General features: G+C 53.6%; 1 protein-coding gene across 1 annotated transcript; it reads left to right on the forward strand.

Moving 5' to 3' along the window:
* The first annotated feature begins 2613 nt into the window (after nucleotides 1-2613).
* MAT1A (methionine adenosyltransferase 1A) lies at nucleotides 2614-19736 on the forward strand. Its single transcript, XM_059662190.1, has 9 exons — nucleotides 2614-2934; nucleotides 7039-7116; nucleotides 7912-8034; nucleotides 11219-11331; nucleotides 11746-11889; nucleotides 14750-14968; nucleotides 16760-16942; nucleotides 17244-17377; nucleotides 17946-19736. The coding sequence occupies exons 1-9, from the start codon at nucleotides 2841-2843 to the stop codon at nucleotides 18046-18048; spliced, it is 1191 nt and encodes a 396-aa protein (XP_059518173.1). The 5' UTR covers nucleotides 2614-2840; the 3' UTR covers nucleotides 18049-19736.
* The last annotated feature ends 3984 nt before the right edge of the window (nucleotides 19737-23720 follow it).

The raw sequence follows: 23720 nt of genomic DNA on the forward strand, positions 1-23720 counted from the left end.
AGGAGCCATCAGGGAATGAATGGTTTAATAGTTTATGGTCATCTTATTGGAGGGTATTGTTCAAGTGCTGAAAAATGAGGTCTGTGTGCATGTAGAGATATAAGCACAAGAAGAAAACAACATATTGCATTTTGCCTTATTGTGCTTCACAGTATGTTGTGTGTGTGTTTTTTTACAAATTGAAAGCAAGACCCTCAACCAGCAAAAAGATTATAACACACTTTATTGCGATACTCACTCTATTGTGGTGGTGGTGGTGGGCGGCCTGGAACCCATCCTATAGTATCTCTGAGAAATGCTTGTATACCGTCATCTACTTTTGTTCAGGAACAAATGTATCTGTGTACAGGAGGTACTTACAAATATTAGGTAATATTTGTCAGGCTCTTATTGTGTGTAGCACTAGGCTCATTTCTCTCACACCTAAATGATGGCATTTAGTTCTCACAACACTGTGAGGTAGGTACTTGTTTAATTGCTGAGGAATCAGCAGCCTGGGAAGGTTAGGAAGCCTGCCCAGGGTGCATAGTGGGTTAGAAGCAAAACTGGGACCACACCGGAAGCCTGCCGTCCCAGCCACCATGCTGGATGTGCTTCCCGTTAGCACTGATCTGCTGAAGGACTGTGAGGTGGCATGGGGTTATTTAGTGGGGACGCCCTATGAGACTCTTACGTGAGAAGGGTACTGAGTTAGATCTCTTCCAGGTCCTTCCTGCACTCCGCATTTGCATCCAGGCTGCGGGAGCCTTCTGAAAGTGTCACTTCTCAGTACAGGACACCGCCCTCTCCCCACCCAGGGCCTCCCCACCCCATGATGCTATTCATTTTTTAAAATATATTTTATTGATTTTTTACAGAGAGGAAGGGAGAGGGTTAGAGAGTTAGAAACATCAATGAGAGAGAAACATTGATCAGCTGCCTCCTGCACACTCCCTACTGGGGATATGCCCGCAACCAAGGTACATGCCCTTGACCGGAATCGAACCTGGGACCCTTGAGTCCGCAGGCCAATGCTCTATCCTCTGAGCCAAACCGGTTAGGGCAGATGCTATTCATTTTGGATTCAGAGGGCAGTTGGGCGACTTTGTTCGCGGACTTGACTTCTCGCTAGCTCTTGGGAACTTGACGGGTACTTGATCCTTAAACTTCACCTTGCCCTTACAGCACATTTAGAACAGAATGGCCGCAGTTCTGACTGCTAGGGTGACCTCGGTCTTCAGTTCACATTAAACATTAGCTCACATTGCCTCAAGGCCTGGAACCAATGTACCCAGAAGAACTTTACAAAGGGACAGTGATGTTGAAACAGTTTAAGTGCAAACAGGAGGATTCCAGGCGCTATCGTCTAAAGTCCCTATTTGACTCGTCGTTTTTCTATTCCCATCTCTGGCTCGTTCCTCTCTGAACTGTCAGCAGCCGCCTGTGCCTGAGCATTCCAGCCTCTCGTTGTTAAATGCCTCTGATTCAGTCCATGTGTGTAAAGTCTCTCACTTCATCTCTGAAGAGGTCGCTTCAATGTGGTTTTAATCGCCTGGAGGGACAGTGCTGCTACCACTGAGCCATTGGCAAAACTCAAGATTTGGAGCCCCAGACAAGGGTTTTAAGTCTCATGTTAGAAGCACAGAGGGGATTTGGTCACCAGAATTGTTAGTTGGGATTATTACATCTTACCTTTTGCTCCCCACAGTCCAACCTCGGATGCATCAGGTTTTGGTTGCTTATTTTGTATTGCTTTCTAGTGGTTTCTTCAGCCATTCCCATTCCTGAGACCTCGGTTCCCTATTGTTGCTGGGGCCGGAGGGTGCAGCAGATCTGAGAGTGGGTGAGAACGAAGGGAGAAATGCCATCATTTAGTGCATGAAGTGGTTAAAGATACATTCTGTTTATTGCTTTTCTTGGTCGAAGCAAAAAGCAATGCAGAGTTAGGAGAGCAGGGTGTTTGCTAAGCATACAGGGCTGAAGATGTAGGTGTCTAACTGAGCATCTGGAAGCTTTGGGACACGGGGCTCTGACAGGTTCCCCGTAACGAATGTCTCTCCAGAGTCCTTCCCCCAAAGCCCAGACACTTTTTACACATTTGCTTCTTCGTGTGATGGCCAGCGCCTCAGAGAAGCCGACAGTTTGGGTGACTTCTACCAGCAGAACAACGTGGGCTCCACATGAGTCTGTTGTGTAACCCCCCAGCAGCCTCGGAGTCCAGGTGCATGCTCTCGCCCTGAGGAGGCGGGAGAAGGGGAGAGCCCATCCAGGCGGGCTGTGGGGGAGGAGGGGACACCCAGCAGCGGAGGCCACCCTGTGCTGCAATCGCAGCCTAAACCAGATCCCTGGAAAACGAGTTTCTTGCTGCCTGTTTGTGTCCCTGCGTAACCACGGCCCCCACCCTCCAAGGTGGGATGTTGACCTTGGGCAGCATGGAGTCTGGCTGCAGAGCCCGCAGAGCGTCCCTTCCACGGGGTCACCGCAGCCTTTCCCACCACTGACAGGTGCCCAGGCGGGGGTCAGAGCTGAAGACGGAAACCCCTCCAGGTGAGGTGACCCCTCCCAGGAAATGGACTCCTCCCCTTTTCTCACATGACGTGCTGGCACTTTCACTTTTCCATATATAGGGTCACTCAGGAGCCAGCTCTGGCCAGTCCAGGTAGCGACACTGCCACCTTCAGTCCCTCCCTTCACAGCATCCTCATCTTGCTCTCGAATGCTCACCAGCAGTTAGGCGGGAGTGACCCCTGCGCTTCTGCCAACCACAGGCCTGTTGGGTTTAAAGAAAAGAGAAAAACTCAGACAAAGTCACCACATTGAAATAGTTGCCTTGAGGAAGCTGAGCGGAGACCTGTGAAAAGATGAACGGACCGGTGGATGGCTTGTATGACAGCTCTCTCAGTGAAGAAGGGGCCTTCATGTTCACCTCGGAATCCGTAGGAGAGGGGCACCCCGGTGAGTAGGCTGTACCGGCCCGACGTGACCTGGACCGAGGGAGTCACTTTTGCTAGAGGTGTTAGTGACTCTCGGGGCTCTCTGGAGGAACACTGTGAAGTATTTTTTTTACTCTATTTGTAGTTTTGTAAAACAGGTCATCACATGCCAATGAAGCGTTGCAAGTGAATGAAGCTGAGGGTTCCTGCCGCCACCACCACGGGCATCAGCCCTCAGCGGGGGAGGGGGGGGCGGGGGGCTGCAGCAGAGACCACACAGCTTGTTGACTAAAGACAGTCAGGGACATAAAATTATCATCAGATACAAACTACATATATATATTAGTAAATCTTTAACTTATTATCAACGAGCAGCTTAAGTCAACAGAAAAAGTTCCCTCAAACAAGACCGAGGGTCACCAAGTTTTTCGTGTAAAGCACATGTAGCTTAGGAATAAGCAGCAGTGCATCCTCTGTTGGGATGGAGCTCCAGGTTCTGGAAGTCTCCGGTGTGTTATAGAAGAAAGTGCAGATGACTTCTCGAAGAGGAAGAAAATTCAAGCGTTCTTTTGGTACCTGAAAAGTAGGTGGGCTGTGAGTTGGGGAACTGAGAGAGGCTTCCTTGGTGACAGTGGAGACCAGGATCAGAGCCTCAGTGTTTAGAGGAATGGTTCTCAAACTCTGGGGTAAAATGCAGAGTGCTGGGCCTCACTCCCAAACTCTCTGATTTAGTAGGTCTCGGGAAAGCTCAAGAATTTGCATTTTGGGGAGCAGTTGAAAACTGGCAATTGTTGTCAGTTTTGGCTAAAAGAAACTCTTTAAAAAAGAATTTTCTTTTTTAAGAAATGTATTTTTTATTGATTTCAGAGAGGGAGGGAGAGGAAGAGAGAGTCAGAACGTAAATGATGAGAGAGAATCAATGGTTACTGACATCCAGCCATGACCTCCTGGTTAATAGGTTGTCGTTCAACCACTGAGCCTTGCCCACGGGCAGAATTTGCATTTTTAATAAGTTCCCAGGAGATGCTGCTGCCTTTAGTGTGGGAATCTTACTTTGAGAACCATTGTTCCAGGAAAACCCTGGGGCTAGACACGCTGATTTATGTATTTAAGCACTTCTTCAAAATTCATTGGACCAGTTGAAGTTTTTGGTAACTCATCACCAAGCCTATTTTTTTTTCTTGTTCTTGTTCTTCCTCAAAGAGATTTAACTTCTGTACCTTGTAACGCAGCTTTAAATATCTCAATACACTACTCCTTCCATATGCTTTAGCCAGTGGTTATCAACTTGGGGCGATTTTGTCCCCTTTCCCGCAAGGACACTTCAAAATGTGTGAAAACATTTGGGATTGTCACAACCAAGGGGGGTTTGTAATGGCCATTTAATGGATAAGAGGCCCGACATGTTCCTATACATCCTGCATACACAAGTCCATCTCCCCACAACAAAAAATTTTCCAGCTCTAAATGTCCACAGTAGTGCTGTTAAGAAACCTCGTGACTTAATTCAATGTAAATCATCTTTTTTATTATGCACAATTGAAAAAAGTTTCTAGGTCTACCGTACTCTATAATTCTATAATTTTATACATCATAATCTCTGCTTCATTGCTATGTCTGGCAAAGTCTGGACAGCTCCCTGGCTTTTGAAAGCCAAATATAGGTTAGGATTTGCTCCTCCCGGAGGAAGTGGGTGGTTTGGCATGCAGTGGCCAGTGGTCCCAGGGCACACACAGCAAGGTGCTCAGTGGACAGAGAAGGAAAATCCCAGCCGATCAATTGGTTGTTTTGTCTACTGAATGGCAGACTACAGTTTGTCTGATTCTCCTTTCACTTGCCACTAAAGATTAACTGTCCACATAAGTCAGTCAGTTTCCACTAAGGATTGGTGACTTTCTGTTTGTTATTCCAGTGCTAAATTCCTCTCCACCAGAAAGATAAAATTAATGCTTCTTTTTCAACTTCCAATAAAACCAACTATTAGCTATCTTATGGCTACTAAGTGATAACGATAAAAATTTCCAAAGCCTAAAGAAACAGTTCTGAAGGGCCTCCTTAGATGTTATCTTAGTTTGTCAAGCTATCTTTTTTTAAAAAATATATTTTTATTGATTTCAGGGAGGAAGGAAGAGGGGGAGAGAGATAGAAACATCAATGATGAGAGAGAGTCATTGATCACCTGCCTCCTGCATGCCCCCAACTGGGGATCGAGCCTGCAACCCAGGCATGTGCCTTGACCAGAATTGAACCGTGACCTCCTCTTTCATAGGTCAACGTTCAACCACTGAGCCACACCAGCCGACTGTCAAGCTATCTTGATATCCTTGATATCTAATACCCCTTATCCCATTTCTCTGTGTGCGTTGGGAACATGTGACCCATGTCCTTTAAATAAGCAGAGTCATCACGATCGGCTCCCAAGAGTCCTGATGGGTCAGCCTAACGTGGATGTTTGAGCAGCAGGACGCCTTCCTTGGGAGGGTGTGCAGAGGCTACGACTCGGACAAACTTAGATTTACAACCAGATCTGCCACTGGCAGGAGGATAGAAAAACTCAAACATACCATTATTTTTCTTTTTAAGAGTTTTAAGATTACAGTTGACATTCAATATTATATTAGTTTTGAGTGTACAGCATACTGGTTAGACATTTATATAACTTACTAAGTGACCACCCCAGTAAATCTAGTATCCATCTGACCATACATAGTTGTTACAATATTATTGACTATATTCCCTATGCTGTACTTTCCATCCTCATCTATAACTACCAATTTGTACTTCTTAACACCTACCCCTTTTTCACCCAGCACCCTACCCCCCTCTCATCTGGCAGCCATCAGTTTGTTCTCTGTGTCTATGAGTTTATTTCTGTTTTGTTTTTTGAGATTCCACATATTAGTGAAATTATATGTTATTTGCCTTTCTCTGTCTGACTTATATCACTTAGCATAATACCCGCTAGTTCAAACATGTGTTTAATAGCACTTTCTGCAAGGAAAAATTGGGGAATATACCTTAATAACAAATTGACATTTTTAATTACAGAACGTATAATGTGCTTTTGAGAGTAGAATTGCTTGATTCTGGATCCAAGTTCTTAATTTAAAAACTTAGAAAAAGAGAGAGAAACCCAAGGAAACTTTTGGAGGTGATAGATATGTTAGTTACCTTGATATGGTAATGGTAACATGCATGTATACATATGTCCAAACTCATAAAATTGTACACATTAATTATACACATTTTTATAGACCAATCATATCTCAATAAAACTGGAAAAACCTTATTAATTTATTAAGAGCAGACTCTACGGGTATTTTGGACATTAAATGATATTAATATATATAAATAGATAAATAGATGTCACCTTTATTTCAGAATTTGTGAGCATTGACAGTTCACGGGACCCCAAAGCAAGAGTAGATTTCTCCACAGCGACATCTAGTGGTCTACGAGCTCACCCATGCAGAGTCTTGAAGGCAAACACAGAGTGAGGTCAAAGGTTGGCTGGTGCTGAACTGTCAGTCCACCTTGACTGCGGAGGTCGGCCCAGCTGTTAGAACACCTGGCCTTTAGGAGGCCGAGTGGCCGTGGGGAGGGTCCGAGAGCTGCCCGTGGGAATGTTCTGCAAATCAGCACTGGTGCTCAGAGGTTCTCTCAGCCCACGGCTGGGGTGGGGCTGGGCTGGCGTGTTCTACACCACACGCTGCACCCTGTGGAACCTGCAGCACGTGCTTTGGGTTGTGCCTTCTGACTTCACTCCTTGGCACCTAATCTCACCGATGTTAGTAGCTGTTTTAACTTCTATGTCCAGGACTTTCCTGGGTGTTAGAATGAAAGGGATATGTTGAGGAATGAGGGACTTTTAGTTAGAAGTGTGTGTGTGTGAATTGCTGTAGACTCTTAGAACTGGTTTTGGAATATATTTCTTTTTTTAGGGAATTCTATAATTTTGTACATCATACAAAATTAGGCAGAAATGGGAAGAAATAACTTCTTACATTTAAAACAGTGTCCTTTTAGACAGTTGCTATGTAAACTGATAGAATAGAGAATTCTTTTAGCATTTCATTTGTTGTACTTAATATTTCCGTGATTCCTTCACGTGTTCATTCTTTTTCAGATAAAATCTGTGACCAGATCAGCGATGCGGTGCTGGATGCCCACCTCCAGCAGGACCCCAATGCCAAGGTGGCCTGCGGTAAGAAGCGCCTGGGCCCTTCGCGGAGCCCTACGGGCAGCCTGAGTCCTTTGCTGAGGCGAAGCCCTCACCGCAGCAGAGTCAGGAGGGCCCCGAGTGATTAGGGCGAGTCCTCTCACTTCACTGAGGGACAGTGCGTGCGGCTGAATGAGGGCATTGGTCACGGTCACCGCGTAGGCGTGCCCACCATGGAGACCACAGCCTGCTGTCCTCCTGTAGGTGCCCTGGCCTGTCTGCTGCACTGACCGTCTGTCCCTCTCCAGTGCCACCCTGGCCCCTGGATTGAGGACTAGGTGTCCCTCTGAGGGTAGACTTCACGCCGACATCTTCGTAAACAGCTCAGATTCTTTGTTCAGGATCCCACTCCCTGAAGCCCGCAGTGGAGGTTAGCAGCAGGGGCGGGAGAGCGTCGCACAGGCTGAGCGCATCCTTTAGGGCAACTACGTGCAGTCCTGTCTCCTTTTAATCCACACTGCAGTCTTCTTCTTCGCCTCACCGAACAGTGGAGGAGACAGACAGAGAGGCTAAGTTGTTCAAGGTCACACGAGTAGTAAGTGTGATACGAAAACTTGGTACAAAAACTCAGGTGTAACCAGTTCTTTCCGAAGTGTAGTTCTCGGGGCATTGAAGGTGGTCAGCAACCGCGCTGGAATTCACTCCTTTTATTAGCGTTGCTATTGCTATTTCCCGTCTGGTAAGGTTCGCTGTGAGTCTCTTTATCAGCACGGGGAGAGGTCTAGCCATTGGGCGTCCCTGTGCTGGCGCTGTCCACTCTCTTTTGTCCTTCCCTTCCAGAGACGGTGTGCAAGACGGGCATGGTGCTGCTGTGCGGGGAGATCACCTCCATGGCCATGGTGGACTACCAGCGGGTGGTGCGAGACACCATCAAGCACATTGGCTACGACGACTCTGCCAAGGGTAAGGCAGGGCCCGGACTCCGCGGGAGGCCCCCCAGGCTGTCACATCAGAGACTTCTGGACGGGCACAGGCCACCCGGGGAGAGACAGTCCTAGGGGCGCCTGTCGGGGACCAGGGGTCAAAGCCTGGCAGCAGTAGGCAGCCCAGTGACCGCCCACGGAACCGCCCAGTCCATCCATCGTAACTCTGGCCTTGTTTAGTGTCCTGCCCTCTTGGAGCTTTTGGAAGAGAAAGAACTCCGAGGAAAAGGAGCTGCCCTCCGCCGGGTCTTGTCCTCGGCTGGCACTGGCGCTGGTCTCTGTGTCCTCTTACTTAACTGCTTGAGGGCCCTGCTGTGCTTCTACGCACATGAGGAAATCCGGGCTTCAAGCTAAATGGTTTCTATGAGGTGACAGTCAGTGCGTGGCTGCCCCTCTTGGGCCTCCCGTGCTTTCTGCTAAACTGTGCTACTGCCCATTATGGACAAGAAGAGGACTTAACCCAGAACTGGTCCTGGGAGCGGGCGACGGAGGCAGGCAATGTGGGAGCCTAAGCCAGGGAGGGGCACAGGCCCTGGCAGGAGTGGAGCAGGAGCAGTGACCAGGGGCGGGCGAGAGCCGAGAGCACTGAGGCCTGCAGCAGGCAGGCTAGGAGGGCCCCTGCAGGGCATCAAAGGGCAGGGTGAGGGCCCGATGCTGAGGGCCTGTGCACAGCGCCGGCCCACTTACTGGCTGTCAGGGTGATGTGGGCATCTGCGTGGGTCAGGGCAGGCTGGGTGCCTGTGGCACCTTTCTAAGTGAGAGAGCCACCCCGCTTTCCCAGATCACGTGACGCCCTTGGTTGGTTTTCAGTGTTAAGAAGAGTCATTATTTAGACAGTGATTAGGCCAAATGTGAGATGTTTATTGCAAAATGGTGAGTCTTTGGCAGCTCTCTAAAGGTTGTTCATTGGTTGGTGCCTTTAGAATCGGTCACTGGGCACAGGAGGCGGCACGGGACAGAGGTGTCCTTTGGCGGTAGGGCCTCGCCTGAAGCATGTGCACACACCATGGATTGGTCTGCGTCGTTGGCTTGTTTGTTTGCTTTAACTGGCCCACCCTGGCCGCGTGGACAGGAGAGACTGGAAAGAGGGTGACAGCCAGCTTGTCACTAGTACCTGCCCCTTTGGCGGGGCCGTTTGCTTCAGCTCCTCAGTCACAGGGTCCCTGGGCTGAGGCCTGCGCGTCGGAGGCCCCGCAGGGAGAAGAATGTGCTGTCTGCGCACGTGCTCCCTCCTGCGGCTCCGCGGCTGGGCTGCTGCGAGCCCAGACTCCCCTGCCCAGGCCCCGGCCGGTGCCACCTGCTTCCACCTCTGTGCCCGCCGAGCTGCGGGCGGGCAGCCAGGGCTCCGCTCCGCAGGTGTGGCTTTTCCCGCGGGACCACATCTCAGGATGAGAGGCCTCGGCGCTGGGAGCCTCTGAACAGTCAGGGACACGTATTTGTTCAGTGTGGTTTTTTTTTTTAATTTTTTTTTTTTATTGCTTAAAGTATTACAAAGGGTATTACATAAGTGTCCTTCCGCCCCCCCGCCCTTGACAATCCCCTGGCCTCCCCTACCCCCCAGTGTCTTATGTCCATTGGTTATGCTTATATGCATGCATACAAGTCCTTCGGTTGATCTCTTACCCCCTCCCTCCTGCCCCCCAACCCTCCCCGGCCTTCCCGCTGCAGTTTGACAGTCTGTTTGAGGCAGCTCTGCCTCTGTATCTATTTTTGTTCATAAGTTTATAATGGTCTCTATTATCCATGAATGAGTGAGATCATGTGGTATTTTTCCTTCATTGACTGGCTTATTTCACTTAGCATAATGCTCTCCAGTTCCATCCATGCTGTTGCAAATGGTAAGAGTTCCTTCTTTTTTAGAGCAGCATAGTATTCCATCGTGTAGATGTACCACAGTTTTCTTATTCATTCATCTGCTGATGGGCACTTAGGCTGTTTCCAGATCTTAGCTATGGTGAATTGTGCTGCTATGAACATAGGGGTGCATATATCCTTTCTGATTGGTGTTTCTGGTTTCTTGGGATATATTCCTAGAAGTGGGATCACAGGGTCAAATGGGAGTTCCATTTGTAGTTTTTTGAGGAAACTCCATACTGTCTTCCATAGTGTTCAGTGCGTTTAATACACATGCTCCTCGCATTACGACGGGGTAACGTCCTGATAAGCCGGCCCTCAGCTGAAGGCATCGTAAGTCAAAATCACTTAGTACAGCTAACCTGTGAGCGTCCCCAGTTGCCTCGCCGGCCACACACGGCCCAGAACACCTACAGTAGCCACGATGGGCAAATAGTTTAACAGCGGCTACACTGGAGAGTGTGGGTTGTTGACCCTCCTCATCGTGTGGCTGCCTGGGGCCGAGGCTCGCCGCCCAGCATCTGAGAGACTATGGTACTGAATATGGACAGAGAAAGATCAAGGTTTACAATTCGAAGTATGGCTTCTACTAAATGCGTATCGCTTTGGCAACATCGTGAAGTTGAAGACTCCCAAGTCGAGGCCAGTATTTGGGTACTTGGATTAGGCCAGGGGTGGGCAAACTTTTTGACTCGAGGGCCACAATGGGTTCTTAAACTGGACCGGAGGGCCGGAACAAAAGCATGGATGGGGTGTTTGTGTGAACTAATATAAATTCAAAGTAAACATCATTACATAAAAGGGTACGGTCTTTTTTTTTTTTTTAGTTTTATTCATTTCAAACGGGCTGGATCCGGCCCACGGGCCGTAGTTTGCCCACGGCTAGATTAGGCCCATGTCCGGCTTTGGGTGGCAGGGTTGGCAGGGCCCGGGTTCCCTCGTGCAGTCATCCAACCTGGGACCTGGGAGGTGCCTCTGGGAGCAGCCCCGGGGCAGGTGTGAGTCACCCACCGCGATTCAGGGGAGCAGCTGGGGCTGCTGGTTCCCGCACAGCAGTTCCGTGAGGGCGTGTGTGTCTAATCAAGCTGTGACGTAACACAGCGCAGAACTCTCTTTGGGTAAGGATACTGGGCCTTCCCCATTCTGGCATTGGCTCTGGGCCCAGGCAGGTCCCAGCTAACCAGAGACCACCCCCCCTCCCCCTCACCGCACAAGTGCACGCCAGGAACTGAACATCCCCGGTCGCTTGGTCGCTCGCAGCCGCCCTGTGTCTGACGTGTCCCCCCTCGGCCTGCTTCCCTTCTGCCCAGGCTTTGATTTCAAGACCTGCAATGTGCTCGTGGCGCTGGAGCAGCAGTCCCCAGACATCGCCCAGGGCGTCCATCTGGACAGAAACGAAGAGGACGTCGGTGCTGGAGACCAGGTGAGAGTGCGGAGCCCAGGCGTTGGGGCGGACGCGGGCAGTGCGGCCGCTCTGGCCCTGCTCTGCCCTGTGTTGAGGAGCTGGCAGGGAAGTTCCTGAATAATGGGTTAACCACACTAGGGGGTGACCCCTCCTCCTGGGGGACCGCAGGGAGCTGCACGCCCCTACTTCAGGGCAGCGACATGAGGGCACCGTGGGCTGTGGGAGGCTGGGGTTGCTGCTGCCGATTTGGGCTATCTCCCCTCTTAGGAGGTTGGGTGGCAGGGACCGTGCCATCCCCTCCACAGGGCCCAGCGCGAGTGCTGCGTGCGCGAGGCACCCGAGTGAGGTTGGAGTGCGGCAGAGGGTTAGGTCTGAGGACAGCCGCCCTGGTCTGAAGCGGGTGTGGCTCAGTGGGCTCTCTCCCCGCTGCAGGGCTTGATGTTCGGCTATGCCACCGACGAGACGGAGGAGTGCATGCCCCTCACCATCATCCTTGCTCACAAACTCAACGCCCGGATGGCAGAGCTGAGGCGCTCGGGGGTGCTCCCCTGGCTCAGGCCCGACTCGAAGACTCAGGTGGGTCTCTCCTTTGCCTGGTTCCAGACACACACCTCAAGCCCCCCCTCCTCTCATTCCCGTTAAGGCCAAAATGTGCAGTCTGGACACAAAGAATTGTGGATTTTTGAAAAGAGTATTTATATGAAAAATCTTCAGCTCTAGATGTTTTCTCCCCCTATTTTATTATGAAAAATTTCAAAGGTACCGGCATATGTTGACTCTGGTAATATAATTCCCGTTCCTGCCACAAACTTCTGAACGGGTTTCAAACTTTTGGTCACTACCCTGCCGCTAACACAGGTCTCCGCATCGTGAGCAAGGTCTGGACGCCGCCTGAGCAAGGATCGTCTGCATCTGTCTGGGCCTTTTCCTTTCTTTCTCATAAAAACACCTTCTCTTTGCTGTTCCTGCCTCTGGCCCTTGGGCCCTGGCCACTGGGCTCCCCGCAGAGTGAAGATCCCCACGGAGGTCTGTATTCGAGGCCCGCGGTGATGCCAGCGCTCGCACACCTGGAGGCCTCCTGCCCACCCTCCCTGTCCACCTCCTCCTGTCCTGGGGCTCCCTCCCCCGGCTCCTCTTCCACATCCCAGTGGGTTCATGGCTCTTCTTCCACCCTTGCTCCCCTCTATCTGTGCTAACGGACCCACCTGGGCTCACTCAGCTCCCAATCTTCCACCTGCAGTCCTCTCCTAACCACCACCCCACTTTTCACTCCCCCTGCAAACCAATGTGCCCAGGAGCCCGCTGTGTGCCGCCTGGGCCGGGAGTGAGGCCCACTCTGGTACCCAAGCAGCCTGTGTGCGGGTGTGGGTCCCCTGACGGAGCCTCCCGGCCCCTGGACCCCCAGGCCGCTGCACTGTGGGGCACTGTGCCTGGACCCGCTGCGAGGCCTTCTCCTCCCCCTCCTGGTAGAGGAGGTTCCTCACCTCACCTGAGCTGACTGAACAGGATGAGTCTTTCCACCTGAGCAAACTCCTCCTGCTGATACGGGAGTTGAGTGGCAGCAAGAGGCTATTTTTGCAGCTGGTCAGGGGTGTGTTTTCCGTGGTGCATTTTCCTGACATGATGAGATAAGAGCCCTGCTTGAGCCCTGAGCTCAGAGGCTCACAGCTGAGGGGAGGTCGGGGGCAGGGGCAGAGGAGATGGGCCTCAGCTGCCCCTTGGAATGCAAGCCTTTTCCTGCGGCCCGAAGGGCAGATCTAGCCCTAGAGCCAGTAGGGCCCCCCCTTCTGAGAGCCCCCAACTCCAGTCCCTCCCACAGGGCTCTGAGTGTGCACAGCCCAGCAGGTAAGGGTTGCTTCAGTCCACAGATGTTGGTGTGCATCGCCTCTCACACGATGTCATGTGGGCAGGGTTCCTTCTCTCCCTTCCCTGACCTCGCCTTGTTGCTCTTTGGACCAGGCAGGACGCAGAGTGGGAGTGTGACACAAGCCCAGTGTTGCATGGACATCCGCGAGCCTGGGGCTGGCAGACACTGGCTGCAGGCACAGCCCCAGGAGGGCACTGCTTGCTGCCCTGTGGTCCTGTCGAGGCCCTGGGGTGGGAGCAGTGCTGTGCCTGCAGCCAGTGTCTCTACCAGGGCCCCTGGCGTAGCTTCACTCCTGCAGGCCCCCACACGCCAGAGCCCCTCGGGGCACTGCTCTTGTGGGTTCACACTGACTGGGTAGCAAGGGGGCCTGTGGCTCCAGCATAGCCCTGAGGGTCTTAGTGACAGCTTCCTGCTGGGCAGAGCCCCCGCCAGGCCACACAGCTCCCGGTCAGAGCCTGGCTTTGCTGGCTGTGTGACCTTGACCAAGGCATTTATGTTCTGGACTTCAGCTTTCTTGTCTTTAAGATGGGCTGGTAACAGCCTCTTAGAGCTTTTGTCATGGTTCCTGGCATACAGTGCATGCTCGGGCCATGCCCGATTCTTTAACCAGCTTCGTCTGCCGTGCTCATCGCTCCTTCTCACTTGCCAGCCCCAGCTGCCCTGGCTGCTCTCCGCCTCACAGCCCGGCCAGGCAGGGACGCCAGGCTCTCCTGCTCACTGAGGTGTCAGGAAAGGACGGGAGATGCGTCTCGTCTGTGCTGCTGTGGGAATGGCACGGGCTTTGGACCAGGCAGAGCAGGGTTTGGCTCTTCGGTTTTTCTCTGATGAGCGTGTGGCTTCAGACAAGTGGCTTCACTTCTCATAGCCGTGTTCTCATTTGTGAAATGGAGCGCACAAGGCCTGCCCGGCTGGAGTGGCTCACAGAGTAATTGGTCCTGCACAGAACGGGCACAGCCTGGCCTCGCTGGCGGCAGTGATGCTGGCTCTGTCCCTGTGGCCTGATCTGGAGGGTGCTGCGGGCAGGTGCCACCCGCCGGGTGCTGTCCGCTTCCCTCTCATTTGCCAGAACACCCAGAGCTGGCAGCTCCCTCTGCCTCAGCCAGTAAGTTACTGGCCCTGTCTGCCCCCCGAGCTCCTCCCCGAGAGGCTGGGAGAGCTGGCCGTGGCCCGCAGACTCCTGTGTCCTTGGAAGGAGCCAGATAGCTTGGCTCTGGGACATAGAGGATCAAGGGAGGGCTTTGGCCAGGGGACACTTGTTGGCACCCAGAACCCTCTGAGATAGCAGTAAAGGGGTCCAGTGGGTCATAGAGAGACAACTGTGTAAACCCCGAGTCTCCAAGGGGCACTAATTGTGGCCACAGGTGGGACTAGCTTATGCCTGATGCCCAGCCATCGCATAGCACTAGGCAGCCATTCAGATACCAGATGCGTCAGATGAGCTTTCCTGCAGGCCCTTGGAAGACAGCAGGCCCCTGGCTCCTGGGAGCCCTGGCTGCCTCTGTGCCCAGCAGCGATGTGTCCTCCACTCAGGGCAGGGCCTCACGAGTCTCCTGCCCTTCTGACCGACAGGTGACAGTGCAGTACATGCAGGACAACGGCGCGGTCATCCCCATGCGCGTCCACACCATCGTCATCTCGGTGCAGCACAATGAGGACATCACGCTGGAGGACATGCGCAAGGCCCTGCAGGAGCAGGTGATCCGGGCCGTGGTGCCCGCCAAGTACCTGGACAAAGACACCATCTACCACCTGCAGCCCAGCGGGCGCTTTGTCATCGGCGGTCCCCAGGTGCGCCCCGGTCTCTGGATGAGGCCCTGGTTTGTCTGTTACTGGGGTGCTCCCTCCCGGAGCACAGACTGTGGGGGGCTGTGTGACTCAGCCAGGTCTGGCCTTGGACAACTATGAAGTCAGCCACCTCTCTGTGAGGCTTACTGTGTACCTGTCAGTACCTGAGGGATGGGGACATGTCCCCAGGATTCCTCCACCTGTGCTGCCTGGCCCTCCCACTCCAGACAGCCCATCCTTTTTTGTTGTTGTTGTTAATCCTCACTCGAGGTTATTTTCCCATTGATTTTTTTTTAAAATATATTTTTATTGATTTCAGAGAGGAAGGAAGAGGGAGAGAGAGAGAGATAGAAACATCTATGATGAGAGAGAATCATGGATCGGCTGCCTCCTGCAAGTCCCCCACTGGGGATCGAGCCTGCCACCCAGACATGTGCCCTTGACCGGAATCGAACCTGAGACCTTTCAGTCCGCAGGCCGACGCGTTATCCACTGAGCCAAACCGGTTAGGACTTTCCCATTGATTTTCAGAGAGAGTGGAAGGGAGGGGGAGAGACAGAGAGAGAAACATCTATGTGAGACACATCGACTGGTTTCCTCGTTGCCTTCCCCAGGTATCTTGGCCAGGGCTGGGGATCTAACCTTGCAACCAAGGTACGTTCCCTTGACCGAATCGAACCTGGGATCCTCCAGTCCGAGGGTCGATGCTCTATCCACTGAGCCAGACTGGCTAAGGCCAGACAGCCCATTCTTTTTTTTTTAAAATATATTTTATTGATATTTTACAGAGAGGAAGGGAGAGAGATAGAGAGTTAGAAACATCAATCAGCTGCCTCCCGCACATCCCCCACTGGGGAAGTGCCTGCAACCCAGGTACATGCCCCTGACCGGAATCGAACCCGGGACCCTTCAGTCCGCAGGCCGACGGACAGCCCATTCTTGATGCCATGCTTGTCCAAGAGGCTGCTGCCTCACCTGCTAATGTGCTAACGCGCATCGCAAATGACTGACCTTTACCAGGTGGCGCTCACGGGTCGTTGCCACAGTTTCCCTTCAACTCCTGTGGGCACCGAGGTGGGCAGTTTATTATGTGGACACCTGATGCCCCCTCTCTCGTGCCCCGTGGTAGCGAGGCCACAGAGATTGGTATGGCATCTGTGCGAGGCTGCCGGCCACTGTCGGGGCCTCAGCTGTGGCTGTGCTGCCACAGAGCAGAAGCCCCATATCATGTCCTGTGACCTGCTTGTATTTTCTTGCAGGACCTCTCCAAGGCTAGAAACATGAGTGTGGATGTGCTCTCTAACAGCGGGGATAGCAGGCACTTTTCTCTAATCATTTAACCCAGAGCCCTGGCGTCTCCACTGCCGGGTGTTGCACAGAGCAGACACGGGAGGAAATGGGCGCCATGGCGCTTACGGGACAGCACCAGCGAGGCCCTGGCCTGGGTGTGCTGATTACAGCACAGTTGCCTCCTGCAGTTGGATTTCTGCACTGTGATTGGCTCATGAAGCAGAGGCAGTGGGGGCTGGCTGCCATCCCAGAGGGCTCGCTCATCGTTTGCACTTTCTGATGAGGCTCTGACGGTTTACTGACTTCCAGCTGGTCAGTGACTGGTCTGAACTGGAGCCCGGGTGTCTGGCCAACTCCAAGCCAAGGAGTTTTTGAAACATGCCCCTGGGCCACCGCAGGGCACCCTTTCCCAGCAGTGGTTCTGCCCATCACAGTGCCTCAGCGCCCGCTACCCAGGTCCTGGGGGCTTGGCTCTCATCTCCGTTTCCCCCTCTCCCTCTGCAGGGGGATGCGGGCGTCACTGGCCGGAAGATTATCGTGGACACCTACGGCGGCTGGGGGGCGCACGGTGGCGGGGCCTTCTCCGGGAAGGACTACACCAAGGTGGACCGCTCGGCGGCTTACGCTGCCCGCTGGGTGGCCAAGTCCCTGGTGAAAGCAGGGTTGTGTCGGAGAGTGCTTGTGCAGGTGGGTCCCCGCGCCCCCGGCCCAGCTCTGGCCACAGCATGCGGCTCTGGGGGTCATGTGGGGCACTGTGGCCAGGACCCTGAAGTCCAGGGAGAGGACAGAACCTCAGGGAGAGGGCCATGTACAGAGCCTGTCCACCCCAAGGATGGCAGGGCTACTGGGCAGACGGTGCGGGGGAGTGTATGGGGCAAGAGGAGTGTGGTGCGTGGTTCCAGCTGCCCTTCCTGAGGACCTGGGGTTTCTTTGGGGGGCAGAGCCCTGCCCACCAGCTTTGGTGCCTGACCCTCGTCTCCCCCGGAAGGTTTCCTACGCCATCGGTGTGGCTGCGCCACTGTCCATTTCCATCTTCACCTATGGAACCTCGCAGAAGACCGAGAGAGAGCTGCTGGACGTGGTGAACAAGAACTTCGACCTCCGGCCTGGCGTCATCGTCAGGTCAGTCCACTACCCTGCGCTCGTGGGCAGGACAGCTCAGCTCAGCTCAGCGGGAAGGGAAGCAGGAGGAAGGCGTGCAGCCCCAGGAGCTGGGGGTCTGGTGCTCAGGTTGAGGGGCCGCATGAGATCCTGCGGGCCCAGCGGAGGCCAGCTCCAGGTGGGAGGCCTCAGGAAAGGAAGAGGCTGAGTGGCTAAAGATTCAGGCAGCAAGTCTAGTCCCATCTATCCTCACTTCTAATGCCATCCCTGCTTTCTAGAGCGTGCTAACTTGGCGTTGGTCTGGGCCAGGTCAGTGGGGTGCAGAGGAGAAAGGCACCGTGGGGCTAGAGTGCACTCCAGGCCCCTGATCGGGGGTTTTCTGAGCCTCTGAGCTGCTTCCCAGGGGCCAGTGACAGTGACAGCCACCCCACAGACACGGTGTCGTGTAGACAGGACATTTAGGAGAAATGACCTGAGTGGTGACATTCCTTACAAAGACTGTGCTAGGCTGCTACTCCTGGGTCTGAAATTCGGAGAGAGACTCTGTTTCCATCCCACTGAAATGACCCTTCCTTCTGGGGCCTCGCAGGGACTTGGATTTGAAGAAGCCCATCTACCAGAAGACCGCGTGCTACGGCCACTTTGGAAGAAGCGAGTTCCCGTGGGAGGTTCCCAAGAAGCTTGTGTTTTAGAGCCGGGAGCTGGCCTGGCCCCAGAGGCATCTGGGCGGCCGCGTTCCTCTGTTCCAGGACCCCAGCCCCCAGGTCTCCCAGACCGAAGGCGTCGTGTGTGGCCAAGAGGGTGCCTTTCCCCACACTCCCTCCTGGCCCTTGGACTTAGCCCTGTTTGTCATCATCACGAATGGCAGGAAGCAGGCAGCTTCCCGGTGCTGAGGACAGTCACGGGGTTCCCCTACCTCTCCCTCAGACCAACGCGATGCTCATTTAGTAGAAAAACCATCCCTCCAGGAGTTAATCCCCGCCCTCGCCCTCCTCCTTCCCCCCAACCCAAGCCCTGACCGCCTCCTGCTCACTGTCTCCTGGTGGGAGCCAAGGTCAGTGAATCTCCCAGCTCTCTGGCCAGCGCCCTGAGCTAGGGTCCCCCGCCCCCTGGCCAGGCTGTGACAGGCACAGGGCAGGGCTGACATGGTCTGAGCTAACTAACCACTGGTGCCATCTCTTCCTCAGTCCACGTGCTAGGAAGCACCTTCGTCACCTCGTTTATAAGCGGGGAGATGACACACAGACCATCCAGGGAGCTTTCACACAGTCCCACAGCCACAGTGTCAGGGCCTGGGCCCCACCCCTAAGCTCGTTCCAGAGCCAGGTCTGAGCCGTGGGGACGCAGAATGCAGCGAGGCTGGGCCTCTGGCCTACTGACGCGAGGTTGCTGCGAATCAGGGGATTAGCCACCGGCTTTTGGGGAGCCCTGGGCAATGACCTGCAAAGTCAGGGCAGAAACAAAGCAGTTCCATTTGCCTCATTGATACCAGGAGACGGTTCAGGGTGAGCTGGCTGGGCTGGAGTCTGGAGTTAAGAGGCAACCATATAACTCAGCCCCTGATACTCAGGCTAAGGCAGGGCTGGGCTGTGTGGGCCTCGGGTCAGTGGCCCGAGTCCAGTCCAGTCCCAAGTCCCAGACGTCTCATGGTCAGTGTGACCTCGGGAGCAGGACTTGAAGCCCAGTGGTGGACAAGTTGGCCGAGATGTCATGGGAGATTCCGCGTTGCCCGGTGGCTTCTGGGGCAGCAGGTCCACTCCCGAGGAACCCAAGGTGTCCTCAGTGCGACATGGTCTTAGAAGTTGTCTGCTCACCTGCCTCTCCATCCATGGCCGGTACCCCCCACCCACCCGTGCTCAGCCTGGGCCTCTGGCACCACCCACCCACCTGTCCTCAGCCTGGGCCTCTACCTTCATCCCAGCTCCCAGACCACAGGCTCAGGGAGGGCCTCCACGGGGACCGGGCTCCTTTCCGGGCACACGGAGCTGGCTCTGGCGGGGCAGCAGCCGGATGCCTCTCCTGGCGTGGACAGCCTGCTCCTGGGCTCTGGGCCTGACCCAAGACCCCAGGGCTTCTCTTTCCACAAGGAAAGGATGCTCCAGGGCAGGAGCAGAGCCCCAGTTACTCCCAACCCCAGAGCTTGTGGGGCCACAGGGAGCTCTGCTCCCCTGTTCCCTGAAAGCCACAGGTGCTGTTCAGGAGAGGGAGGTGCACTTTGCAGGTGGCAGAGTTCCTCTAACTCGGGTTATATTTGAAGTGAAAATTGGAATTTTATACCTTCCTCACCCCTGGAGGAGAAAGATCTTCTTCCTCTCTGTTGTTTTTACAGAGCCTATGGGCTCCTGCTGGGCAGTGAATAAAGACCAGCAGAGCAACTCTCTACGCTTAGTTGTTTTTGTCGGCAAAGCCTCTGAAACCTCCCCTCCGAGTGGCGTCACCTGGTTCCCCCATGGCTCAGCAAAGTGGGGGTCCCTCCTTGGCAGTCCCCTAAAGTGGGGCCTTCAGTTCTTGGGCACGTGGCGCCCGTCCAGCACAGATTGACATTTCCTCATCCACCAGCTGCTATGTTGTCACTGCACTGCCATAGTCACTGCGTACCACAGGCCACCCAGGCACACGGCCGAGGAAACCACGTGCCACGGGGAGAACCTGAGGCCCAAGGAGTGTTGGAAATCTGCCCAACCTCAGATCGCCAGGCATTGGTGCCCATAGTCCTGGCCCGTTTCATCCTTCTGCCCCGCCTGCATATTATATACAGTAGCCTGGCATTGAGGGTGGGGGGTGAGGGCTGTATTTGTCCAATGGTTGGATGAGCAGAGTGGAGGTAGGGGCCTTTAAATGGTGCTCGCTCCCCTTCCACACATCCTGTGAGGAGAATGAGCAGGTGATTAGAGATGGTCACAGCAGCAGCCTCCGGGGTGTGGTCCTGAGGCCCGCACACAGCAGGTGCGGAGGCAGGACCTGTTTCTTACAAGCGCACGGTGGGCAGAGGCAGCTCTGGGGAAGCGCCGCTGTCCAGCTGAGGCAAAGCCTGGGTGAGGAGGCTTTGGTGAGACTCTGGCCTGAGAGAGGCTGACCCCGGGTACCAGGAAGGGCAGGCGAACAGAAATGTGACAGAGACGAGGAGAAAACCACAGTCAGGGGGGTCCCTCTGTGCCCTGAGAAGCCACTGCGTGAGCCATTCAGTGAAATGTGTTTCTTAGGAAGTCACACATGTTCCCCAAGCACATCTACAAACAAAAGCACTCGGAGCGCATTGGAATGCTTGCCTGTGGGGACGTGGTAAATGAATGGGCAGAAAGGCCAAATAATCAGTGCGAGTGAGATCTGAGCCATGAAGCCTCAGTGTCAAAATGTCAGGGAAATGTAGCAAAGGAGCTGGTGAGGGAGAGGCCTGTGGGGGAGGAGGAAAGTGGGGGTGTCCATGAAAGCCAAGACTGTTTCTAGGATGAAGGAGGGGCCACCTGTGTGAGATGGTCCTGATGGGTTAGATGCGTGAGGCCTCTGCCCATTGACTTTCGCGCCTCATGGAGGTCATTGGTGACCTGGGAAAGGGCAAAGTCATTAACAATACATGGTCACATGGTAACCCTTTAGTATCTCCCATACATTCTGATTAGAGTTCAAGGGGCATGACTAAGCTGTGACTGCCCCATGTTCCTATCCATCACCCATCAGTTTACCCTCACTCTGGGCTTCATTTCCACCCCCATTCCAGACTCCCTGTCTTCTTTGGCTTCCCCAAATAGGCCCAGCTATTCCTGCCTCAGGACCTTTGCATATGACATTCTCTCTGTGATACTCTTCTCCAGCCTTTGAATGGATGTTCCAGCTCATCCTGTAGGTTTCAGATGAAATTTCTCTGTTTCTGAAAAGCCCATTCCTTGATAAGCTCCCTTTTCTATTTTCAGTTTTTGGTTCAGTGTTTAACAAAATGTATAAATATGTATTTCCTTGTTTAACCAGAATCTACGTAACTTATAATAAATAACTTTAGCAAGGCTCCTGGATGTAAAGTAAATATTGAAAAGTCAATTGTATGCGAATATCTACACTAATAAAAGAGAAAGATGCAAATTAACCATCACTCTGTCGCTCCGCCCCTCCACTACACCCACAAGCCGCACCCATCAGCCAATTAGGAGCGAGTATGCAAATTAACCCAACTAAGATGGCAGTGGCCATGGACCTGGAGCAAGTAGAAAGCTTGGGTTGCCCCCGGTGATGGAGGAAGCCAAGCTTCCTGCCTACCCTGGTCAGCCCTCGGCTCCGCTCAAGGCTACAAAGTTTCAATTATAGAAGACAAATAAATCCCAGAAAATAAAAGGAGAGGCCGGGAGCTTGGGTCGCCGGGGGGCGTGACCAGTCTGAAAACGGCCCTCAGCCCCTCACCCAGGCTGGCCAGGCACCCCAGTAGGGACCCCCACCCTGAAGGGGGTGTGGCCAGCCTGCAAACAGCCATCAGCCCCTCACCCAGGCTGGCCAGGCACCCCAGCGGGATCCCCATACTGATCTGAGACACCCTTCAGGGCAAACCAGTCGGCCCCCACCCGTGCACCAGGCCTCTATCCTATATAATAAAAGGGCAATATGCAAATTGACCCTAACAGCAGAAAGACTGGGAATGACTGCTCACTATGACACACACTGACCACCAGGGGGCAGACACTCAATGCGGGAGCTGCCCCCTAGTGGTCAGTGTGCTCCCACAGGGGAAGCTCTGCTCAGCCACAAGCTAGGCCTCTGCAGAATCCAGATGAGACCCTCTACACGGATGGGAGCAGCTTCGTAGAGGAAGGTACCCGGTATGCGGGGGAGGCAGTGGTGACACAAAAGGAGGCTCTCTGGGCACAGGCCTTAGGACGAGGCACCTCAGCCCAAAAGGCAGAACTTATAGCACTCACTCAGGCCCTTCGTTGGGGAAAAGGATAAAGAGTGAACATTTTCACGGACAGTCGGTATGCTTTCACCACTGTACATGTGCATGGGGCCCTATATCAGGAAAGAGGCCTTCTGACCTCAGGAGGAAAGAACATTAAAAATGCTTCTGAGATACTTAACCTCCTGGCAGCCATATGGGGGCCAAAAGAAGTGGCAGTAATTCATTGCCGAGGGCACCAGAAGGGTGATAGTCCTGAAGCACAGGGAAATCGACTTGCAGACCAAACCGCCAAGGACGTGGCTAAAAGACCAGTAGGGCCCCTAGAAGTTCTCGTAGCCCTGCCAGCACTAAGGCTCCCAGAGAAGCCTACTTATGTGACGGGGGAGCAGAGGCTAGCTGTGAAACTAGGGACCCAGGAAGGAGAGGCTGGATGGCTAATCCTGCCAGACGGAAAGCCTATAGTGCCAGAAGCCCTGGGGCGGACCATCGCTTCCCAGACCCACTAGAGCTCCCACCTGGGGGGAACGAAGCTATCAGAACTACTGGGAAGAGAATTTTACATCCCAGGGCTCCAGAAAATATCCCAAGATGTGGCTAGGAGGTGCCAAGTGTGTGCCCGGGTAAACCAAGGGCCCCCTGTTGTGGCCGCGCTGGGGCAGCGATTCCGAGGACAGAACCCTGGAGAACACTGGGAAGTGGACTTCACCGAGATACCAGGAGGACAAGGAGGGTATAAATACTTGCTGGTTTTCATTGATACCTTCTCTGGCTGGCCTGAGGCATACCCAACCAAGGCAGAGACAGCACAGGCAGTAGTTAGAAAACTCCTCACTGAAATTGTCCCCCGGTTTGGCCTGCCACTATACATGGGGTCCGATAATGGCCCAGCGTTCATCGCCAAAGTTACACAAGCCATAGATAAGGCCCTGAGGGTTACCTGGAAATTGCATTGTGTCTATAGGCCACAGAGTTCTGGACAGGTAGAGAGGATGAATCGGACCTTAAAGGAAACATTAACTAAGTTAAAATTAGAGACTGGCGAAAACTGGGTAAGTCTCCTTCCTTTTGCTCTCCTCAGAGCTAGGTGCACTCCATACATAAAGGGACTCACCCCTTTTGAAATTATGTTTGGCAGGCCACCACCTCTTCTTCCCCGCCTAAGGTTAGGAAGAGCTTGCCCGACTGTCTACCCGAAATTTGCTTAAGTCCTTACAGGCTTTGCAGAGCAGCGCCTGGTCGGCACGACGGGTGGTGAGAGCCGTACGGGAGGAGGACGTGCTGAGATCCAGTCCAACACAGCCTGCCTTCTCTCTGGGAGATCTCGTTTGGGTGAAGTGTCACCACCCTGGCAGCCTGGAACCTAGATGGGATGGACCCTACCAGGTGGTGCTGAGCACTCCAACCGCCATCAAAGTCGCAGGAAAGAGGCACTGGATCCATCGTACGCAGGTTAAGAAGATGAATGACAGCGTCGAGGGATGG

This window comes from Myotis daubentonii, chromosome 13 (assembly GCF_963259705.1).
Source record: "Myotis daubentonii chromosome 13, mMyoDau2.1, whole genome shotgun sequence".
Lineage (NCBI taxonomy): Eukaryota > Metazoa > Chordata > Mammalia > Chiroptera > Vespertilionidae > Myotis > Myotis daubentonii.

Coding starts and splice junctions, on each gene's coding strand:
- MAT1A (XM_059662190.1), top strand. CDS start 2,841: ATGAACGGACCGGTGGATGGCTTGTATGACAGCTCTCTCAGTGAAGAA. Junction 8,035..11,218: donor CTACGACGACTCTGCCAAGG/GTAAGGCAGGGC, acceptor CCTTCTGCCCAG/GCTTTGATTTCAAGACCTGC. Junction 17,378..17,945: donor CGGCCTGGCGTCATCGTCAG/GTCAGTCCACTA, acceptor GGGGCCTCGCAG/GGACTTGGATTTGAAGAAGC.